The following is a 19,898-nucleotide window of genomic DNA, read 5'->3' on the forward strand; positions in this document are numbered from 1 at the left end:
AAAGACACTAAATGAGCACTGCTGAAGAGATACAGCTTTATCCTACTGCTTGAGCAACAACACATTAAAAATAAGATCACATTAGTTAACATGGGGATGATTAATCATACATTTAATCTCTTAGCCATAATTAATACTGTGTGTGTTTAAATCAGCCATGTCATGCTTCATAGTGGAAAGTCAATCTGAATGAAACTGTTAGCTATTTTTTTTGTTATGTTTGTTTTCAGAATTCAAGCCTTAGCTTGGTTTTGCATTCCATGTCAAAATATCCATGGTACAGTGTGCATCATGATCAAAACCAAAAGCCTGAACCATAATGAGAATGTCAAGAGCCAGGTGACACTGAAGACGATTGCAAATGTCTAATTCATTCCCACTTTAACTAAACGAGGCAGCAGAGTAGTTTCTGCCTTTAAGGAGTTTTTGTTTTGTTTTGTTTTCTTGAAAATGGAATGTATATTTTTTATGACAATCTGAACTTAGTGATCTTACCCATGGTTTCTGAAGTCTGGCTGCCAACTACACGAAGAAGCATTGGCTGACTGCTGTCTGACCTCTGCAAAGAGGTAGAAGGAGACGATAGCGTTGTACCATTTACCTTGGCATCTGCCTGTGGCTAAAAATTGAGGAAAAAAGAAGAGATTGTTACTAACAGTTCAGTGGAGTTGCACAAGTCCTTGCATCTCTGTATATATTTTATTAATTCAATAAATACACACATTTTTTTTCAAGTAAATACATCCATGCAAACAACTGATTTAAATTCTGAATAAAAAAGCAAGACTAAATAAGAATACTGAAGTGTGATTTTACCACTTGCAGTCTCCAGAGCAATTTGATATATTTTGCTGACCAGTCTCTACAGATATGATTTTGTGGTAGGTTATTGTTATTGATAACGTTTCACATCCTGTTTGGAAAATAGCTCTACAGAAATCTCAAAAAGAAAGGCCTGAGGACTTGCCTGCTCCAGCAGCTGCCTCAGCCTGTGCAGCTGTGACTCCAGCTGTTTGTTGTGATCCTCCAGAATCTGCATCCTGGCCTCCAGGCGGCCCTTGTGCTGGCGAAGCAGCTTTGCTTCTGCAATGAGCTCAGCATCGCGGGGACTTTGTGGAGAAACTGGCATCATCTCAGGTGGAGATGGCAGTGGAGACAATCCTTTGTGATCATGCTGTTGCTTCAAACGGTCATACTCTGCTTGCAAGTTTCTGTTGAGAAGTAACAAGGAAACAAAGCTTTTTTAAGCAGAACAGGTTTATTTGGGCTGTCCTCTACTAGGGGCAGTCAGAGTGGGCCTCCTCTCCTGTGATGTGACATCTGCAGCTACTGGAGAGGTAGAGGCTCTGCAATAGCACCTGCCTTTGGTTCTGCTAAATCCAAATCCATGCAGGATTACCTCTCATTGATTTGCACAAAGCAGATATAACACAGAACAGAGATACAAGCATTACCCAAAGGCTGTCTGCATCACAAGAGTTTCCAGTCAATTCCCTTCCAGGGCACATAAAACAGAAGGCTGGCTGGGCTCCAGACACCATCCTGAAGCACAAGTACAACGTGTCCTGGGTTCAGTCCTCAGCTTCCTGCATTTTATGGTTGCTAGCAGAAGTCAGACTGGCTCTTCACTTCCAAGCATGAATACACTCTTGTAGTAATTAGTGCTAAAAGAGCGATCAAAGCACTTCACAAACACTAATCAAAGCTTACACCACCTGGCCAACCTATTTCACAGATGAGAAAATTAAGACAGAAAGAAGGCCACAGAAAATTTCAGAAAAAAACACAGAATTCAAGAGTTCATTTGCAACTCTGCTGCCATTAATTAGGTCACATCATTCTCCTTTCTTTATATGTGCAATTGCATTTACTGTCTAGCTCTAAAATTAAATTGCAGTGTATTTCACTAATTTGGGGGGCTATAAGTTTTACCTTCTTTCAGACAGCACTGCCTACGGTGCTACAGTCTACTGTGACTTTATGGCACTGTTAAGCTTGTTCTATTTCATAAAGCTCCAGTTTTACTCCAGTAATACTCTCCATAGATTAGTACGATCTATAATGGTCCACATGAAAAAAAATCTACCAAGTAAGAGCACAGAAGGTAAGAAACTGAAGCCTTGCTGGGGTTAACACAGTCCAACAATGCAAAATTAGTACGTGACAGCCGAAACTTTGTACACCAGGGAGGCCTAATAACCTGCACTGGGATCTTGGTGCTCTGATGTTCCTTTACTGCTTCCCAGAGGGGGGAAAAACGGCTCCATAGACAGTAGCCTGCTAACTGCTTACTCATCACAAGCAGCGACCCAGATTTTATTTTTTTTTCCAACTTGCTCCTATTTGAGCTTGTGAAAACAGGCACTTTTTCCAGTTTTGCCTGCAAACCACAATACACTCTGACATTTTGGTCTGGAGGCTTAATAGCACCTCAGAAACCTCCCAGAAAACATCATTAAGCTCTAAAGCATCTCTAAAGGTGTGTTATTGTGACCAGAACAAGAACTAAAGCGGTATGCATCATTTCACATGGATAAGGAAATGATGCCAAGGATAAGGACAGACCATTGACTGTTCTTCAAACACTGCACTTCTGCCCCTTGGCAACTGTACAATGGACACGTCCTAACCTGGGATAACAGCAGCAACCCCACAGGGGTTACATGGCATGATCCCTCCCCTGCAGGAATTTAAGAAGGTGAAAAGAAAACGAGAAGAAAAAAAAAAAAAAAAGTTGATCCTTCTTAACTTCAGATTAACCCATAATTCAAAATTTCTTTCTCTAAACTCCATACAAGGAGTGGACAGAGACTTAGAAAAGTGTTCCAGCTGTTAGAAATGATCTATATTCCTTCTTTTCATCATTCTGTGAATAGCTAAAAATGCAATCCCATGAAGAGTTGACGACAATTTCTCTAAGAAAAAAAAACCCTACATAATTGACAAATGAGAAAAATGCATGGAAGACAAACCAAGAAGGTGCTATAAAAATCAGTTATTTTCTTCCAAATCAGACATTTTTTAAAGGAAGATTTTTTGCTTTAAGTAAATATAGAGTTTAAATTTCATGGAAATTGTCTGGAAGAAAGAAGTGTTATGCTGGGTGTTGCCTTCCATATGACTTAATGTCTTCTCATACTGTAAGCTGAATGAACTGGTGAATAATTAATAAACATACTAAAGGGAATAGAAATGAGAACAACAGCAGTATCACACGGAGTCTTATTACACACTAAAGTTTATACAGGATTGATCACTGAGCTTGTTTTTCACCAAGTCTGTAGATTATGGCTATCGCTGCCCTGTAAGGAATTTCCCAGATGTGTGGTTCAGGCAATACTCTACTAACAGCAAACATGAAAGTTTGAAGGTTTCAAAGTGCTGTAAAGCAGAAGATAAAGTACCACCCTAAGGGAAGCTAAACAAATGCCCCTGCTGATGCTTACAACATAATCAGGCACTATGTTACATAGAAATCTACAATTTTCCCCTCAAATATCAAGACAGAGAAGCTCTTCCAGTAAATATATTATGGAAAACAAAAGGAGGATCAGGGAATAATTCAGATGAAAATGCTTCCATGTCTGATACAAAATAGTTAAAAACTCTTTCTGAATTACTACAGAAAAAGCATGTTGTAAAAGGATTCTGCACATTATCCACATGGAGGTGTCTGAATTTAGGAGTTCTACAACACAACGCAGTAATTCTGTTAGAACAAGGAATGACATTTTGAAGAAAGCCCAAGAGTTTGTCCTGAGCATCTGTGTCACTGAGTTTTATATCTGTACCTTTTCATTCCAGCTGCAGAGTCCTTAGTCCAGAGAATTAGGATTCATTATATTGACTGCTTTCCGAGCCGTAAGAGCGACACAGATTGCAGTAGTATCAATAATAACAGAGATCGAACATACAGGGAATTGTATTTACATAGGGGAAAAAAGGCTGGAAGTCAGGAGAAAGAAACCATTTGAAAACTGCTTTAAGACCATCCTAGAGGAGAAAACAATCTGGTTTTATTCCCACCTCTGGAACAGTTTTAAGCTCTGTGGTGAAACAGAAATGCTGCTGCAAGCCAGGCGTCAAAGGAACTGTCCACAACCCTCAGAATATATCATCTGTGTCCCGAGGAAAGGCGCTGTCTTACATTTTCAGCATTAAATGGGAAGTTAGAGAAAGGGGAAGCCAAAGCATAATCTCTCTAAATGAGTGTGACTGAGCAAGGATCGGCAATATTCAGAAAGCCAGCCTCGCTGGGTGACTGGGCAGCTTTCACAACTGGATGTCACAAACAAAGATGATGCATCCTCTGATCACTGGGAAAATATATTCGACTTCAGTAAAAGAAATATTCAAAGAAAAAAAAACATGCATTTCATTAACCATGTTTGCACCTCTTTTAAGCATTCAGGAAGAAAAATAACAGAGGAAGCATGCAATGTAACCTTGATTTATGCATCTGTAAAGATCTGGGTAGTAAAGAGCTCATGAGTTATTAATCACATCTATCACCGGCAAGATTAATTGCTTGGTGAGGGAAATCCTAGTGGACCAGATTTGCTGAATGTTCCTCTCCGAGGCAATTGCAAATTTTTGAATTCAGGTTATTTTTCATCTACCTACATCAAACCAGTGGTTTGAAGAAATGGACAAAGCTGGTAACTGAACCATGTACTACCTCTATGCCTCATTAGAGTACCACTATTTGCTTATGATGCTTCACACTTAGAAGATTTACTTCCACTTCTTCAGTGCCAAAATAAATACAAAGAGGAGTCACAGCATATTTAGAAATACATCACTTTCTAGCTATTGGCAATGATACAGAACAAACTTAGCTGAGGAGGCCAGTTATCATTCTTCAGGTTTGAAGCAAGACTCTTGCTGCATGAAATCAGGGCAGCTTTGAGATTTGGGATGTTAGTGCTTCTCCAGCGGCTCACAGCCCACTGTGCTCCCACTACAAGTCAGGAAAGCAAAGGAAAGGCAAACAGATGAGTCTGGAGGCGTCATTTACTAACTTCTTGTTACAGAACAGCTAAAAGCTGGGAGAAAAACAAGAAGAGAACGAGAGAGAAGTGTCCCTTTTACAGAAGTATTTGATTCAACTAAAATACTAGGCAGCTTTCATCTTTTTAGCTGTTAAAATAGCAGAAGAAAAAATATTTGCAAAAATAATTGAGACCATCTCAAAACAAAACCATGCTTTCTTTTTAATGCCAGTATGGTGCATCCTAGTCTATAACTTATGTAATGTATTGCTATAGATGGACACAAAAAATCTGTCCCATCTGTTTCAGAAAGACGTTCACTCCTAAGGAAATTTCAGAACGATTTTAGGGCACTTTTGTAAGTGTCTGCATTTTTGTCTTATACTGCAATATAGTAATACTGCCTTCTACAGCAAGATTACTTTATGTCTATTGGATACATCAAGAAATGTTCTTATCACAATATTCAAGGAGATGTAAAACTAAGCACAAGTCTGAAGGCTGAATGCTCAAATGAAAAAGTTTCACCAATTGAAAATATTCTCTAAATTGCTCACATTTTAGCAAATATAAATTATTTAACAGTCAAGTTTTAGGCATACATAATTTATGGAAGTCATATTCACAACTACTAAAGCACCAACCTCTCAAATTTCTAGCAGATAAATAATTAATATCTAAGAAGAGGTCCTTGGAACTGAAAAAAAAACCACAACAACAAACAAACAAAACCCAAAAAACATTCAGAAGTGTGTCACAGCTAGGTTAGTTTATGATTTGGATAATACATTTCAGAAGAATTCAAAATAGGCAACAGATCTTTTAAAACTGTCCAAAAGCAAACCTCAAAATTTCAATTTCAAAGAGTCTTTTTTATCTGAATAGCAAGTCAAGACGGAAATATTTGGAGACCAGAAATTGCAGCTGAAAACCAAATGGAGGTCAGAATTTTATAAACAGCTCAAAAGAGGTGAGGAAAAATAAAAACAGAAAGCAAAAGGGAGAAGGTTTTTTTTTTAAAAAAGTAGGAAACTGTGGAGAGCAGAAGAAAAAGAGAAATGACAGTGTTTTGTTATCTTACTATTGCTTCTTGTAGGTACTGAATGCAGCTTTCCCAATAGCTGTTGTGAAGTAAATGCAAGTGCTGACCATAACTGTAAAATAATACAAGACACAGCAAGGACAGCTAAATCTTCATAGTCAAAAATCATCAGAAGTGTATGCAGCAGAAGTTTTGTCAATATAGGCATGAGAAGATGGCTGTTTATCTAACACTGCTACCCTTCTAGCCACTTGCCTTCCCAGGAACAAGCATCACATCAGCACCAGAAAGGAGACACACTCCTGTGACAAGACCCAAGGTATTTACAATGGAAATGAAACAGCCCAGCTGCTTCAAGGCTGGGCTGAGGACAGGGAGATCACAACATGTTTTGTATCAGTCAGCCCATTATCCAGCAACAGATTAACTGAGTCTTCACGCTGGAGCAATAAACAACATTTACTCAGAGGATTTGTTAGAAATAATGTGAAGAACACATATTCACCCTCTAGAGTCAGGTTGACACAAGGGATTAGATCACAGTTTGTTGATTCCCTTTGGTAACAGACAAAAAGGCTTGAATAAACTCATCGGAGAAAGACTAGAAAACAGAAATCTAAGCAGACAAAACTTTTTAAAAGACAGGTAAGTACATGAATTGATCCTGACTGATCCTGTCTGAATGGTTTATTTTTGTGACAGGAATCAGCGTTTCCTTCATAAAATCATGGTCATCTGGCTGTGACAATCTATCAGGACAATAAGCAACAACCTGTTCTCTTTTGAGCTGCTGCCTCATATTTTAAGTACAAGTTATTTATAGAGGTTTGCAGACAGATGCAGAGGGACAAAAGTCATGATTTTGTCATAATCAGTGAAAATCACAGCAGTGTGACTTCCAGGCTGTCCTACAGAAACAGACCTCTCAGTCCCTGCTGCATTAAGCCCTGAATCACCCCAAATAGGAGAGGTTGCTTGTGGTGGCATCCAGCTAAGAACTGAATCTCCAATAGTAGGAATGAAAAACCAACAGACAAGCTTATATATGGTCAAGCTTATACTTTACGGCCCTTATTTAACTGACAAACTTTAAAACAGATATTTTTATGGTGTAATTTTTGCCAGAGATCTTTTTATGTGTTACTCCTCAATGGTAGTTATTATATTAAACAAACATCTTATTAAAATATGAGGTATAAACCCCCAAAAGGATTTCTTTAGCATATTTAATTCTGTAAGTCCAGGTTCTATTAATGTTCATATACTACCTTTCTCATCCAAATCTCGTCTGCTTTAAAAGCCATCCTCCTTTCTAGTCAGCAGCTTGTTTTGTATACAGACAGAAGAACATTCTGATTTCTGTTCTTCTTCCATGATTTACTACCTGGTGCTGTTTAAAACAATGACACCCCTTCCATGAAAACTAAGCTATATTACTGTTTTGTACTAATTAGCCACTAATTCTTAACTACTAAAGTCCCGAAAATGCGAAATATGATGGCTTTTTAAAAAACGTTGTTTCTCCTACACTTTAGAAAGTACTTGGGCTTTATGTACCGTAGAAGTCTGTATTATGTAGTTTTAGTAATGTAGTATTAGTATTATGCCGTAGAAGTCTGGAGTTAGTTTCAAAGACAATCTGACTGCCATTCATTGAGGAAAGGCTTTATTTACTACAGCTTTCTGTCTGAAATCCCTTCTTCATCCTTTATGCCTCATTGATTCTCTACATTCTCCCAAATCCTCCTGAAAAAGGTGAGTTCTTGACTGTACCTCTATTTTTCACTCTCCTTTTTATCAGCACTTCAGAGCATTTACATATTAGATGGAAAGAAGCTCTGAACAATGCCTTGTCCCTAGCTTTAATTACACCTGGCCATGAGGAGTTCAGTTATGTTGCAGATGCTAGTGGACCATCAGAGTATGGGAAGTCAGTGTTTTCATGAAGAGATGGGGAGGAACACACAGGGGTCTGTCAGACATCATGCCAGAGTTTTCCAAGCAGGCTGGAACATAATCTCCAGCTATTCCCTCTGCTACTAATTCCTCACAGAAAGTAGACTTTAACAGGTCAATCCTCAGTTTAACCTGACCTGAAGATTTTGTATTCTGATTCTGAGAGGGTGCAACACTACTGGAAACAAGGGCATGAGAAAATACAGGTGGATTAAAATTAACTTTTATAGCAAAATTACAACTTTAATGAAAAAAGCCTGTGTGAAAGAAACTAGTAGTTAAATCAGTTACGTCTGCCCCTGGAGATTTATAGGGACAGGTCTACAGAAAAATAAAACTGCTATTTATGGAGAACAGGCTCTATTCTCTTCCTGCTTGAAGCATTTTATTTCTACAGAAATACAGACCTAATCTGCAAAGGAGAAGCTGATGCAAGTCCAGAAGGAAGCACAAGACAGATTTACATCTTCCTCCTGTTCCAGGTGACAGAATTGCTTATTTCAGGCTTCTCTATGCCAAAATCAATTCAAGGTGTTCTGCAAGTCCAGGCTCTGCCCTTTGTGAAGAATCCCAACCACAGTCTCATAGAGATGATGGGGTGATGGAGGCACTATAATTAATTAGAACCATCCAAAAACTTCTGAATGGAAAGAAGATCTATGACACTACCAACTCTTGCAGTTATTTCTTGCAGTTATTTCCTTGACATGCCTAAGGTAAATGATTACTGCATTACACCCTCAACGTAAACAAAACTAAAGTATCTAGCTTTTGCAGAAGCAAGAAAAAAGAATATGAAAATGCCAATAGACTATACCATAAAAGCCAAAGACAGGAGAAGGCAAATAAAAATGTGGTTTTTGTAGATCTAGTAATTTTATCTTACATTCTTATTTTAGAAGTTCTTGGCTGCAGTTATTAATCTACCAGTGTCAAGATCTACCAGTTTTTATGCTGATGGCACAAGACTCCGAAGTACCTTAGAAACAGGACTGCAATGTGATGCTGCAAGAAACCAGTTGTTTTTTTTTTTTCTTTCAATTAATGAAGATAACTTCAATTACACTTCAAATTAAAAGAAAGAAGTGGTCAATAATATTTGATACCTAAAGGCTAAGGATATAGCAACAAATAATGCCAAACAAATAGAAAGAAAAGAGGGCAGAAGTTTTAATTACAAAAAATTACTAATTTTTATGAGGAAATTGCAACTTTATAACTCAGTTTATCCCTAAAAATTCTACCTGTGTGCATTCCGTCTAGCTGTATAGCACAGCTGTTTCATGGATTTTTTATTTCAAATGAATTGGGATCTTCTCAAAACCTCACATATCACACTAACCAACCTTTTTGAGAAACGCATGTCTTTCTAAGAACTTTCCCCTGCCTTTTCCAGACAGGCATGCAGAAACTTGCATACCCTTCCCTCATGTAATGGCAAAGTATGGTAACAAAGGCATGAAGGTTGTTAATATCATGGAAATAAAGGAAACAGTCGAACCAAAGGAAATATTATGAAACACAGCTAGAAGAGCTTGTTAGATGTGGCACCATTATCGCAAGTGTATTAGGTGACCCAGACACTTGTTTGCAAGCTCATCATTTGGAAGGTTCACTGCTTTCTCATCACTGCACTGATCATGGGAATGAGTTAATAATGACATGATTTCAGACTTATCACCTCTCTCTTATAGAGAGAAAACTATGAATGGCTTAGAAAAACTTAGCAGAATGAACTTGTTTTAAAAGACATCCTGTTTTCTTTTCTTTTTTTTTTTTTTTTTTTTTAGCATCCCCTCTTCCATCTGTATCTTCAGTGCATAGCTGGTCTCTGCCACAGCTGGCAGCATAACTCACCGGTTTTCTTCCTCCAGATCAGCAAGAATTCTCTCCAGTTCACCTCTTTCTTCACTCTCCAAAGAAATCAAGATCTGGGCAGGGCTTCGGGGCTGGCTCAGGGGGGATTCCTGGTTCAGACTTTGGCAGTAGTGCTGGATTAACAAGTGTTCATCATCGCTGGAAAACACAGGAGAATAAAACAGGCTGTTCCCTTCTTCCCTTTTAGCTTTGCAACGAGTATGAGTAAATGATGCACTCCATGTGTCTCATTTCTTATAAAGAAATTCACTGATTTTTTTTTGTAACAAAAAGGAGAGCAATATACCTTAAAACAAAATCCACTGAACTGTTTAATACAGTCTATGGTAATTTTCCTCTTCTGTAGAATTCATGTCTCTTCCCCTCTGCTTCTTACATATTTAAAGCCTAGCTGTGCTGCACCTGACAATCTCAGCTTTCCTCTTTTGCCTACCTTAAATTTGAAACTTGCTTGAGAAAAAAGCTATCTTATTCTGCCTCAGCTATGTTGAGCAAGGGTCATTCAAGCAAAGGCAAGGCATAAATTTTTATACCAACTATTCTTACTCAAAAATGGCATCCTATACTTACCTGTTTTATTCTACAAAATTGTAAATGGAGTGAAATAAAAGACTAAATGTAAGAAAAGTATGCTGTTTCTCACTGAGGAGTTTTTTAAATTTTTGTTTGATATTAGAAGTGATGTATACTGTCGAAATATAAATAAATTGTATTTAATAGGTATGATGTGTTTCTTTTTATTTTTATTGCCCCTGAAACTGTCAGGTATTTGAAACAGAGAAGTCTCTGGAAGAAAAAGCAAATCGAGTTCTGAAGATCTTGACCATCTCACAGAATTAAATCAAAGTTTTAGGTGCTAAGGAAAGGCATTCAGGCCCAAAGCTATGCAGCCAACACCTGCAATAATTGTAAAAAAAAAAAAAAAAAAAAAAAAAAACACAACATGAAAGATGGCAGCACCTCTAGTCGATGGCAGAAAAAAATGAAAAATGACAGTTTTGAGGAATTCTATTTTAATGGTAATACTTACAACAAAATAATTAGATCTAGCTTTTTTTTCTGTTACTTTTGTAATCCAGAATTTAACAGACATTTTGAATAGCTGTTATTGTTCAAAATCTTAAATATTCCTTGTTGCATTTTGTTCCTGAAAATGTTAATGATGCCATTTTATGGACTGCAGGTGTGCTAAAGCAATGTAGAGCACATTACCATTAGTTCATAAATGAGAAATATTAATTTTTCACAACAGGAATAATTTCCTCTTTTTAAACAAAATTTAAAAGGCTTGCCAGTTCCTAAATTTATAAGCATCTTAAGTGAATTAATAGTCAAAATTAACATAATTATTGTAGCATGTCATTTTCAAAGACAGTCTTTTTGTGTGATTTTTAACCTGCACATATTTTGTATATATAATTACAACGACAATACATATTTTAATGTTTTGTGTCTGTATATATACACATTTTCTCTTTATTTCTCTTCCTACACCTACGTAGTGTTCTAACTGTAATTTTAATCCAAAACTCATGAGAATGTCAAAAAAAAATGCTTATTGAGCCCCTGACAAACAAAATTCAGTCACACTTGCAAATTTATGGTGAGCTTTGATTTTTTTTTTGCAATTGTTATCTTGATCTTGTTTCTTCCAAACCTCAGAATATTTATTATAATTTTAATAGTGCAAACTGAATAATTAACTGACTGGATAATCAGTGGTTATGTTATTAACTGAATCACATTAATACAACTTTTAATTTAGCAAAGAATGAAGACCAAGCTGTAATAAAAACAATACGGTTTATGCATGATTTTCTGGTTAAGGACACTGAAATACTTCAGTGAAAAAACACATATAACAACATTACTACATCAATCTAAAACTGACATTTGACTTAGAAATGAAGTTTTCATTAACTATGTGAAACTATCCCAACATTGTTTATGCATTAGTTTTCATGTATCATTTTAAATTTCTCCTCTTTGAACCAATATATTAAAACAAATATTTGGTTGTATACACATGATTTTCTTTCGAAATTGTTAGGTAACGATACTATCAAGTCAAAAGAGTAACTAATTCAAAACACAGAAACAAACTACTTTTTTATCCATAAACATTTTGCAGATGCACAAACATCCCTACAAATGATTTGGAATCTGAATTTAAGTGAATGAAAATTGATGGAAGTACTATGATTTAAAGGAACTTAGTATTTAATTTAGTAAGAAGAAGACTCTATGAATTTTCAAAGAAAATCCTCAATATGTGATAAGGACGATATTATTGTAGAAAATCACTTACAAAAAAAATTTTAATACATTTTATGGATTTAGAATCTGTGGTATGACTTCTCCTACACGGTTAAATAACTAAGACCAAATTTTCAAGCACTACAGTAATTTACGTGCTGTTCTCCTCATTTCAAACATACTATTCACGGTTAGTTTTCTAGTTCTATGCCATTTAATTCAGAGAATAAATAAGATCAAGAAAACCAGGAAAGAAGAGAAATATATTATCATGTCAGAAAACAAAAACAAAAAGGTCTCAGCGTGACATTAGATTGAACTATTCTTCAAAAATTTCAACTACATTCCTTTAACTTTTATATATGATTTTGTACTTCTAAGCAGTAAAACGAATGCTTCTCAGCAATATGTCCAACTTAAAGTTTACTACTTCTAACATATCATGGTGAGGATGACTCCCCCTGGCTTATATTTGTCATATATTTCTTCTATTAGTAGACCAGATTTTTTCTTTTGAACGACATTTTGCCCACACATTTTCTACCTTACAATAATTTAATATCATTAAGCTTACAGTTCAGACGAAGGGGTATCTTTTTATATTTGTCCTTAAAAAACATCAGATGATGAGCATTTTGTCAAGTAACATGGGAATCATTTCCTGAATAAATCAGTATTTTCTTGAGAAATTAGTGATTTTATTTTGAAGGCATTAATCATCTGTTGCACAAATTTGTTATTAAACTATAAGCCATAAGTCCAGACACTACTACATAAATTGAAAGAACATGACCTCTTCATGAAATTGAATCAGGTGTAGCACACAGCAATGTGAATTCAGTACTGCAGAATTTTATGATAAGCTATTAACCTTCACAAGAAAACCCATGTCAAAAATACTAAAGTGACCTACTTACATGCTCTCATTAGGTGAAATACTGTCATTTAGATAAGAACCATTGCTGTTCTCCATTTCTGCTAGCCTGTGGAAAAATAAACATACTCATTAAAATAAATTCTATTTTCCAGAAACTTTGTTTGCTCTAACATTCCTGAAAAAATTAAAGAGTTTGATGGTTTTGATGACTTAAGATAATTTGAAACTCAGACGAATTTACATTCTGTGTTGATTATCAAAAAGCTTTGCAATAGGCGATCATGAATAATTGTGTTTTTCAATACAATGACCTGGCTAAACTCACTTTTCAGCTCTTTAAATTTTCAACTCTTTCTCTGAGGGTTTATTCAATTCCTCATGATTTATTAATTCCACAAGCAAAGAAAGGCCTTAAAATGCCAGGGGATTACACCGATTGTTTTGTATCTGGCAATGCCATCATCAGAAGTGAAATAATTAGTCATTTCTCATTAGTTTTCAACAGCTAGCCCCTTCTAAACATACTGCATAATTCCAGGAATATCTCTACTTATCAAGTGATTTGGGGGGACAGAAAGAGAAGGTTGTAGTAACATTATCTCAATCCTTGAAAATTTGCTTACTTGGCGGAAAAGCACATTAATTTTCATATCTGTACAATTAACCCACTTTTTGATTCTTAAGAGCAGTATGAAAGTGGATAAGTGAACTAGAACAGTGATATACCATGATTTTTATTCATCAAATCAAGGAGAGGTCCTGTTTGTGGTAGTCCACGTGGTTAATTACTTAACATTAAAATAGCATTTGAGATTGATGTAGAGTTTGGAGACTTCTGCTCTTCTGATTTGTATGATTACAATGGGGTCTACATTGAAAATGAAACCCTGTGCAGACTGAGTGCATAGCTTAATGAAGACCCCCAGGGAACCTAGAGGTCATTTCTAACCACACACACATGCGCTCTGGCATGCAAGTTAGTAGACAGGCTGGTTAGTAGCAACCACAGGTTAATAACCCTGCAACCCAGAGCCTGGAGGAGAAAACCCCAAACCCTGCGTTTCTTTAAGACCCGCTCAGGTAGCACCTAGCCTTTGGGATTTTTTTATATGACTGTTTAGAGGAAGATCTGCCTAATGTCCAGCTGGTCTCATACCTGCTAGCATAATGTTCAATGCGTGAATGAGTATCATCATGTGAAAGCTGAGGGGACGAGGCAGGCCTATAAGGCAGAAAACACTGATTAATCACAAACAATACCCTTTTAAAAGTAAAAAGACACTTAGCTACTTCTACACCCTCACACCTCTATGCCTTAGGCTTACACTGTGTTTGATAAACAGCACGTTATATCTGTGAGGCAGGAGCCTCCTCAAGCCATCACGCAGCATTTTGTGGTACAACACGGCGCTTTGACCGTCTGGCAATCCGTCCGTCCGTTGCAATGATGACTCCTCACAAAAAACCCTGAGAAACCTTTTTCCAGAGGATTTGGAGATGAGATCTTGCCCCTGTTTTCCTCTCACACCTGCCTCCCCCATTTGTAATTGCATCTGGCTCATGGTCGCAGGCCTACTCTGGAGGCCCTGACTTGAGGTCTCCTTGGGAGCCTTTCCTCTGCCTCCCCCCTGCCCAGGACGTGTCCCTAGCCCAGCAGCAGCACGTTTCACCTGAAAGAGCCTGCAAGTGTTAGTCCAGAAGTCAGAAACATAAAATGGCCAAAATCGGCCTTTAATAACACTGAAGAAACTGATGATTCTACCTTGCTTCTTTCCCCAGTTGTGACTTGAACCATAGAGCAGCATGTTATACAGGACACACTGCCCATTACATTGGGTTCCCTGCCTAATGAATAAGATTTTTTTCTGTCGATCAAAGCTATTTGTGGGACTCTTCTCACAAATTAGATTGTTGTTTCAAACAGCCTCATTTCTGGAGAACACCACCGTCAGGATAGTATCACCTCTGCATTTTGGAGACGGCTGGGCTGGCAGAAAGCACCTTACTGCCATGTGGGATTTTGCATATCTACCCATACCAGGAGGTGCCAGAAACAAAAAAAAAAAAAAAGAAAAAGAAAACAACAACAAAAAAAAAGCTTTCCAGATTGTACAGTAATCTCCTATTTTAGCTAAATTTCAACTTCATCTCTTATGATTCACTTTAGGACTCCTAAGTGAAATTCTTGGAAACTGTGGTTTGGGCTTGTTCTCTCCAATGGGGACTGCATTGCATCTCAAGAGCAGACAAAATCTGTTTTGTATTACCGGTTATAAAGAAACCCAAACTAATAATCTCACGGTGCTTAATGCTCCTGTGCTAGGAGTTTGATCATCCTGCAGTAAATCTCCTAAAAGATCATTATACTTTATTGGTCATTTTCCAGTTTAAAAATCAGCTTGCAAAGGGCTTTATAAAATTAGGATCTTTCAGAATTCATAGAACTATATACTGTATATAAAAGTCAATGCCTCTTCTCAAAGAATGGGAAAGTTTTTCTCTTTAAGATATTACAGACAAAGTACCACGAATCCCATTTGGTTTTACATGAGCTTTGGCCTCCAACTGTACTTTTTCCCATTGCATATTCAAATACTACCATAGCAAACCAGTGGATAAATACTCAGTACAGATTTTCTCAGTACACCAGAGATTCATGCAGACAGGCAATTGATTGTCTGCAACCTGGTATCCTATTTTGTGTTAAGAACATCAGCACTGAAGGGAAGACAGGGGAAAAGGATGCAATTTATCCAAATCATATGGCTTTCCAAGCACAATAGTAACTGTTTTCTGATAACTTGATGCTAACCTCATTTTTTAATTGCTTGGCAGGCAGTACCTGTGAAGCTAACCTAAACCGATACGATCAATGAAAGAAGAGGTTTTGTTTTCAGTGCACACACAAATGCTACTGCTAGTACTGTCCACAGATTAGGAAACTTGTGTTAAAAGTAGTTTGATTTTTGAACTGGATCATCCTAGTCCATTTCACCCTGTGATTGCACACATTTGTAACAGTAGAAAGGAAAGGGCAGCACTTGGTTGGGACCAACCGGCAGCTGAGGAACAGAAGTGATGCTCCTTTTGGCAGTAGCACAAGGTAAAATATTGGCACAACTGCGTAACAGTAGACTTGCTGCTTCAAAACTAAGCTTTATACTCAGAAGTGAACAAGCTATGTAATATGCATTTTTTGAAGACAGCTCAGTGTTTGTATAACTTGTTGGAGCTTCTTACGTCTCTCTGCCAAGTGTACACATGGGATGAGTCAACATTTCCAGGTTTGTCTCCGCTTCAGAATATACTGCAAAGGAGATTTACCCCACCCAGCTTTTTAAAAGCTTGCTTATTAAAGCAACCTGTTGAGAAGCACTGCAGTTTTCACACTGAATTTAGCTGCTCAGAGGTACACAGTTGCCAGTACCTGAGCCAGCTTGAGAATGGCTGTGCTGCACTGCAGGCTGTTGCGTAGACACGCTCTTAGATGACCATCTGTGCAAGAGCTCGCTAGCCTCACTTTCTGAGCACATGTAATCAGCTCACGTAATCAGTTTGAACACTCAGCGAGGAGGCAGAGAAACACAGCCAATATTTAACCAAGATAGCCGTTCCTTTTACAAGGACTCCACAGCTGTATTTCTCACGCTGGTGTCTGCAGCAATAGCCTGAGGAATTCCATTCATGTCAAGTGGCAATCGAGTGGCAAACACCTCGGCCAACAATTCCCTGAACCAGTGGAAACCTGGCTGACAGGAGGAAGGCATTTTGTGTGCTATTCAGCTTTGCAGTAGATGGATCTTTGAAGTGTAGAATCACATCAATTGCATTTGTGCCACTGACAGTCCACAGTCCAAATAAAAAGACATAAATTCTCATAAAAAGTGTAAGCTGCCCCTTTTATGCCTGGCAAGTGGAATATACGTGCAAAACACTGTATAGTAAGTGACCCATATAACTAACTTATAACAAATATATATACATATGTATTTACAAACAAATTCAGGTATTTTAACATACGTTGATGTCAGGATGTACCTAGCACCATCGAATGTGATCAGGTTATGCTCTTCTGGAACAATTTGAAGACAAACAGAAAGCTGGTGCAAAAGCACCAAAAAAAGGCAATGATAACCACAGTAAGAGGTTTGTCTGCCAAAGGTGGAATCAGCCCTATAACCAAAAAATAGCTTTGAGGCTGGCTTGCTCAGTAACTTGTGTTGTTACCCTTGTCTAGCACTAAGGAAAGGAACAAAGGTAGTAGAGAAAAAAAAAAACAAAACATAAACTACAAACAAAACAGAAACTCCTTCCAACCAATATTATTATTATTTTTTTTAATTTCCAGCTTTCTTGTCAGACCAGATGAAAGGATTGTTCTCAGGATGATACCTGAGTTGGTCTGATAAAAGGTGCTACCTTCCTCCATCCAAATCCTGCCTCTAAGTATTTCTCACGCTTTCTTAAATATTACATGCACGTTAAGCTCCCTGAAGTATTCAACACTAAACCTTTGGTGTGAATTTATCAGTGTAGGCATACCATGAAGTTGTTACTGTAAGTGAACTAGTGGCAGTGCCTTACAAATAAGCGTGTTATGGCAGCTTAATTTCATGTTATGTCAGACACAGCAATGGCATTCCATATTACCCAAGCTTTCTTTAGAAGGTTACTTTTAACTTTCCAACTGTTCTAAGGAGTAAGAAATCTAGATACCCAGTTTTTTGTACAATATGCTGCAATCAGCCCCAGATGCATTTATAAAGACTACATGTGCCCTAAAGTTCAAAGCCGTTCTATTTCAGCCTGTCTCCAGCCTTCTGGTAGTTTTTGTGGGTGGATCCTCAACCATATGTGGTTTGGAGAAATATGCATTTCATGCTTCCTCACAGTAGATTTCCTAGAGGACGAGCACTGCATTTGACTTCCCAGTAGTCTGTGCTCCAAATGAAAACTATAAATCAGTATTCCAATGTATACATTTCACTCTTGTTTATTCTACCAAAAATTCAATGAAGGTGCAAGCCATATACATTTCACCATATAGAAATATATAAAATTCTATTTATTAGTCTCTCAGTAGTTATCAATATGTGAATTAAAAATAAACCTTATTTAACATTATTCTAAAATCATCCATGTAACACTAGTAGTAGCAAATGCCACAATGGTAAGTTATATATCTTTAGTTCAAGTTAAGGGTGTTACTACAACATTAAGACAATGCATATGCAGGAATGATGCAAGAATGAAAATCCAGTCCACAGTTGAAAAACCCTGCTTTTAACTTCTGAAAAAAAAAAAATACAGTAAACATTTTCCCATTTCAACTTGCCCTCACAGAGCTTTTTGCATCTAAAAACTGTAATAAAATATCCAGTGAGCTTTGAATTAATTGGGGCACATGAGTGTGCAAGTATGCACGGTTGCACATAAAACAAAATTATAGCTTTATCTACAAAACAATGTCATTCCTGAAATTGAATTAAATCCATAAAATTCAATTTGTATCTTTCAAAAAGCATTTAGTGTACATTTAGAGGGATCGACGCTTGTTCAGAAACACAGGCTTTTAAATGACAAACTTGTATAAGTAATAGTAGGACTGCACCAAAATCCCTGTTAATTCAGTGAAAATACATACTCCAGAAAGAGTATACAGTACACATTTCATGATTGCTGGACATTCCTGGACTTATCCCATTCTGTTCATCTGCGATCAAAACATTCCTTTAGAGAGTGTACGAAAGGAAATAATCGTAAAGAAAGAAGGAAATGAACTTATGCAAAACTAAACAAAGAAAGAAACAAAAAAGTGAGGGAACGCAGCAGCAGTAGCAGCAGCAGCACACTTCAGCAAAAGTACTCACGCAGAATCTACTGGCCAGAAGTTGATCAGAGTAACAGGACTGCAAGACAAAAAATGAGGAGGTGAAGAGAGAGGCAGAAGAAACTCAGCAGCAAAATAATTACAGAAAGATTAAAAAAAAATCACAACAACTAAAAAACAGAAATCCAACAGACTAACATGAATGACCATGAAGAGCAACCAACCAAAAAAAAGAAAAACTGTATCTAAAATTAAAAAAAAAGAGAAAGAGAGCGAGAACAAGCTGTGTGCAATTGCCATTAAACAACTGATCAAACTTGTAAAAAAAAAAAAAAGGCAAAACAACAAAAACAAAGGGAGATGGGCTACTCATTAATTTTTCCATGTGTATCATTATTATTGCTGTTTGTTTGTTTTATTTTTCCATACAGACTTCACAGTAATTCAATAAGACTAAATTTATAGGGTGAGAAAAGATGAAATCAGCTGGGAAGCTCTCAAGCATAGTAACCTAATTTAAAAAATAAAAGCACAGAAAGATACCCATTTGGAATAAAATAAAAATTTAATGAAGAGATCATTAGTTTCCAAATTGCTGTATCAAACTTAAAAGTTTATAAGGCTGCCAGTAAGCATTTTTCTTTTACTGACTGAAGTGGAAGTTCCTGTGAAGATGGGTGAAAACAGATAAAGGGAATGGCAATTGGAACCCCAGCTTGTGTTTGCCTGCCAGCCGTGGTTAAGAAAAAAAAATGAAAGAAGGAAAGAAAGAAAGAAAGAAAGAAAGAGGCTTTATGCATTTAGGAAGTGAAGGGAGTTGGCACCAGCTGGGGAGCTCAAAGAGCATACCAAATGAACTGTTTAGACACTTTAGAGCTACTCACGTTTCCATGTTGTCTCCCTCCAAGACAGTTTGCACAGGCAGGTAGCCCATTCGTGGGTGCTTTGCAAAATATCTTTTTGTTCGAAATTTGTTTTTTAGTACCTTGGCAAAGTCACGGACGTCTTCTCCGGAAGTTGTCTGAAAGCCACAAATCACAATGAAATCATCTTTCATGAGGTTATTAT

At 37.1% G+C, this 19,898-nt stretch overlaps 1 protein-coding gene across 10 annotated transcripts in view; it reads right to left on the bottom strand.

Moving 5' to 3' along the window:
- The window catches only part of DMD (dystrophin), a 1,234,381-nt gene that overhangs the window by 21,441 nt on the left and 1,193,042 nt on the right, over positions 1 to 19,898 (bottom strand). For 8 of the 10 annotated variants that reach the window (XM_084305928.1, XM_084305932.1, XM_084305933.1 and 5 more), the window contains 7 exons: positions 19,715 to 19,851; positions 18,871 to 18,909; positions 14,157 to 14,222; positions 13,041 to 13,106; positions 9,847 to 10,005; positions 968 to 1,211; positions 496 to 619 (listed from right to left, as the gene is read on the bottom strand). In XM_084305928.1, the coding sequence (XP_084162054.1) occupies positions 496 to 619; positions 968 to 1,211; positions 9,847 to 10,005; positions 13,041 to 13,106; positions 14,157 to 14,222; positions 18,871 to 18,909; positions 19,715 to 19,851 (835 nt within the window). The remainder of the gene's footprint in view (positions 1 to 495; positions 620 to 967; positions 1,212 to 9,846; positions 10,006 to 13,040; positions 13,107 to 14,156; positions 14,223 to 18,870; positions 18,910 to 19,714; positions 19,852 to 19,898) is intronic. The other 2 variants (XM_084305930.1, XM_084305931.1) reach the window with 1 other exon arrangement.

This window comes from Netta rufina, assembly GCF_964035555.1.
Source record: "Netta rufina genome assembly, chromosome: 1".
Classification (NCBI taxonomy): Eukaryota; Metazoa; Chordata; class Aves; order Anseriformes; family Anatidae; genus Netta; species Netta rufina.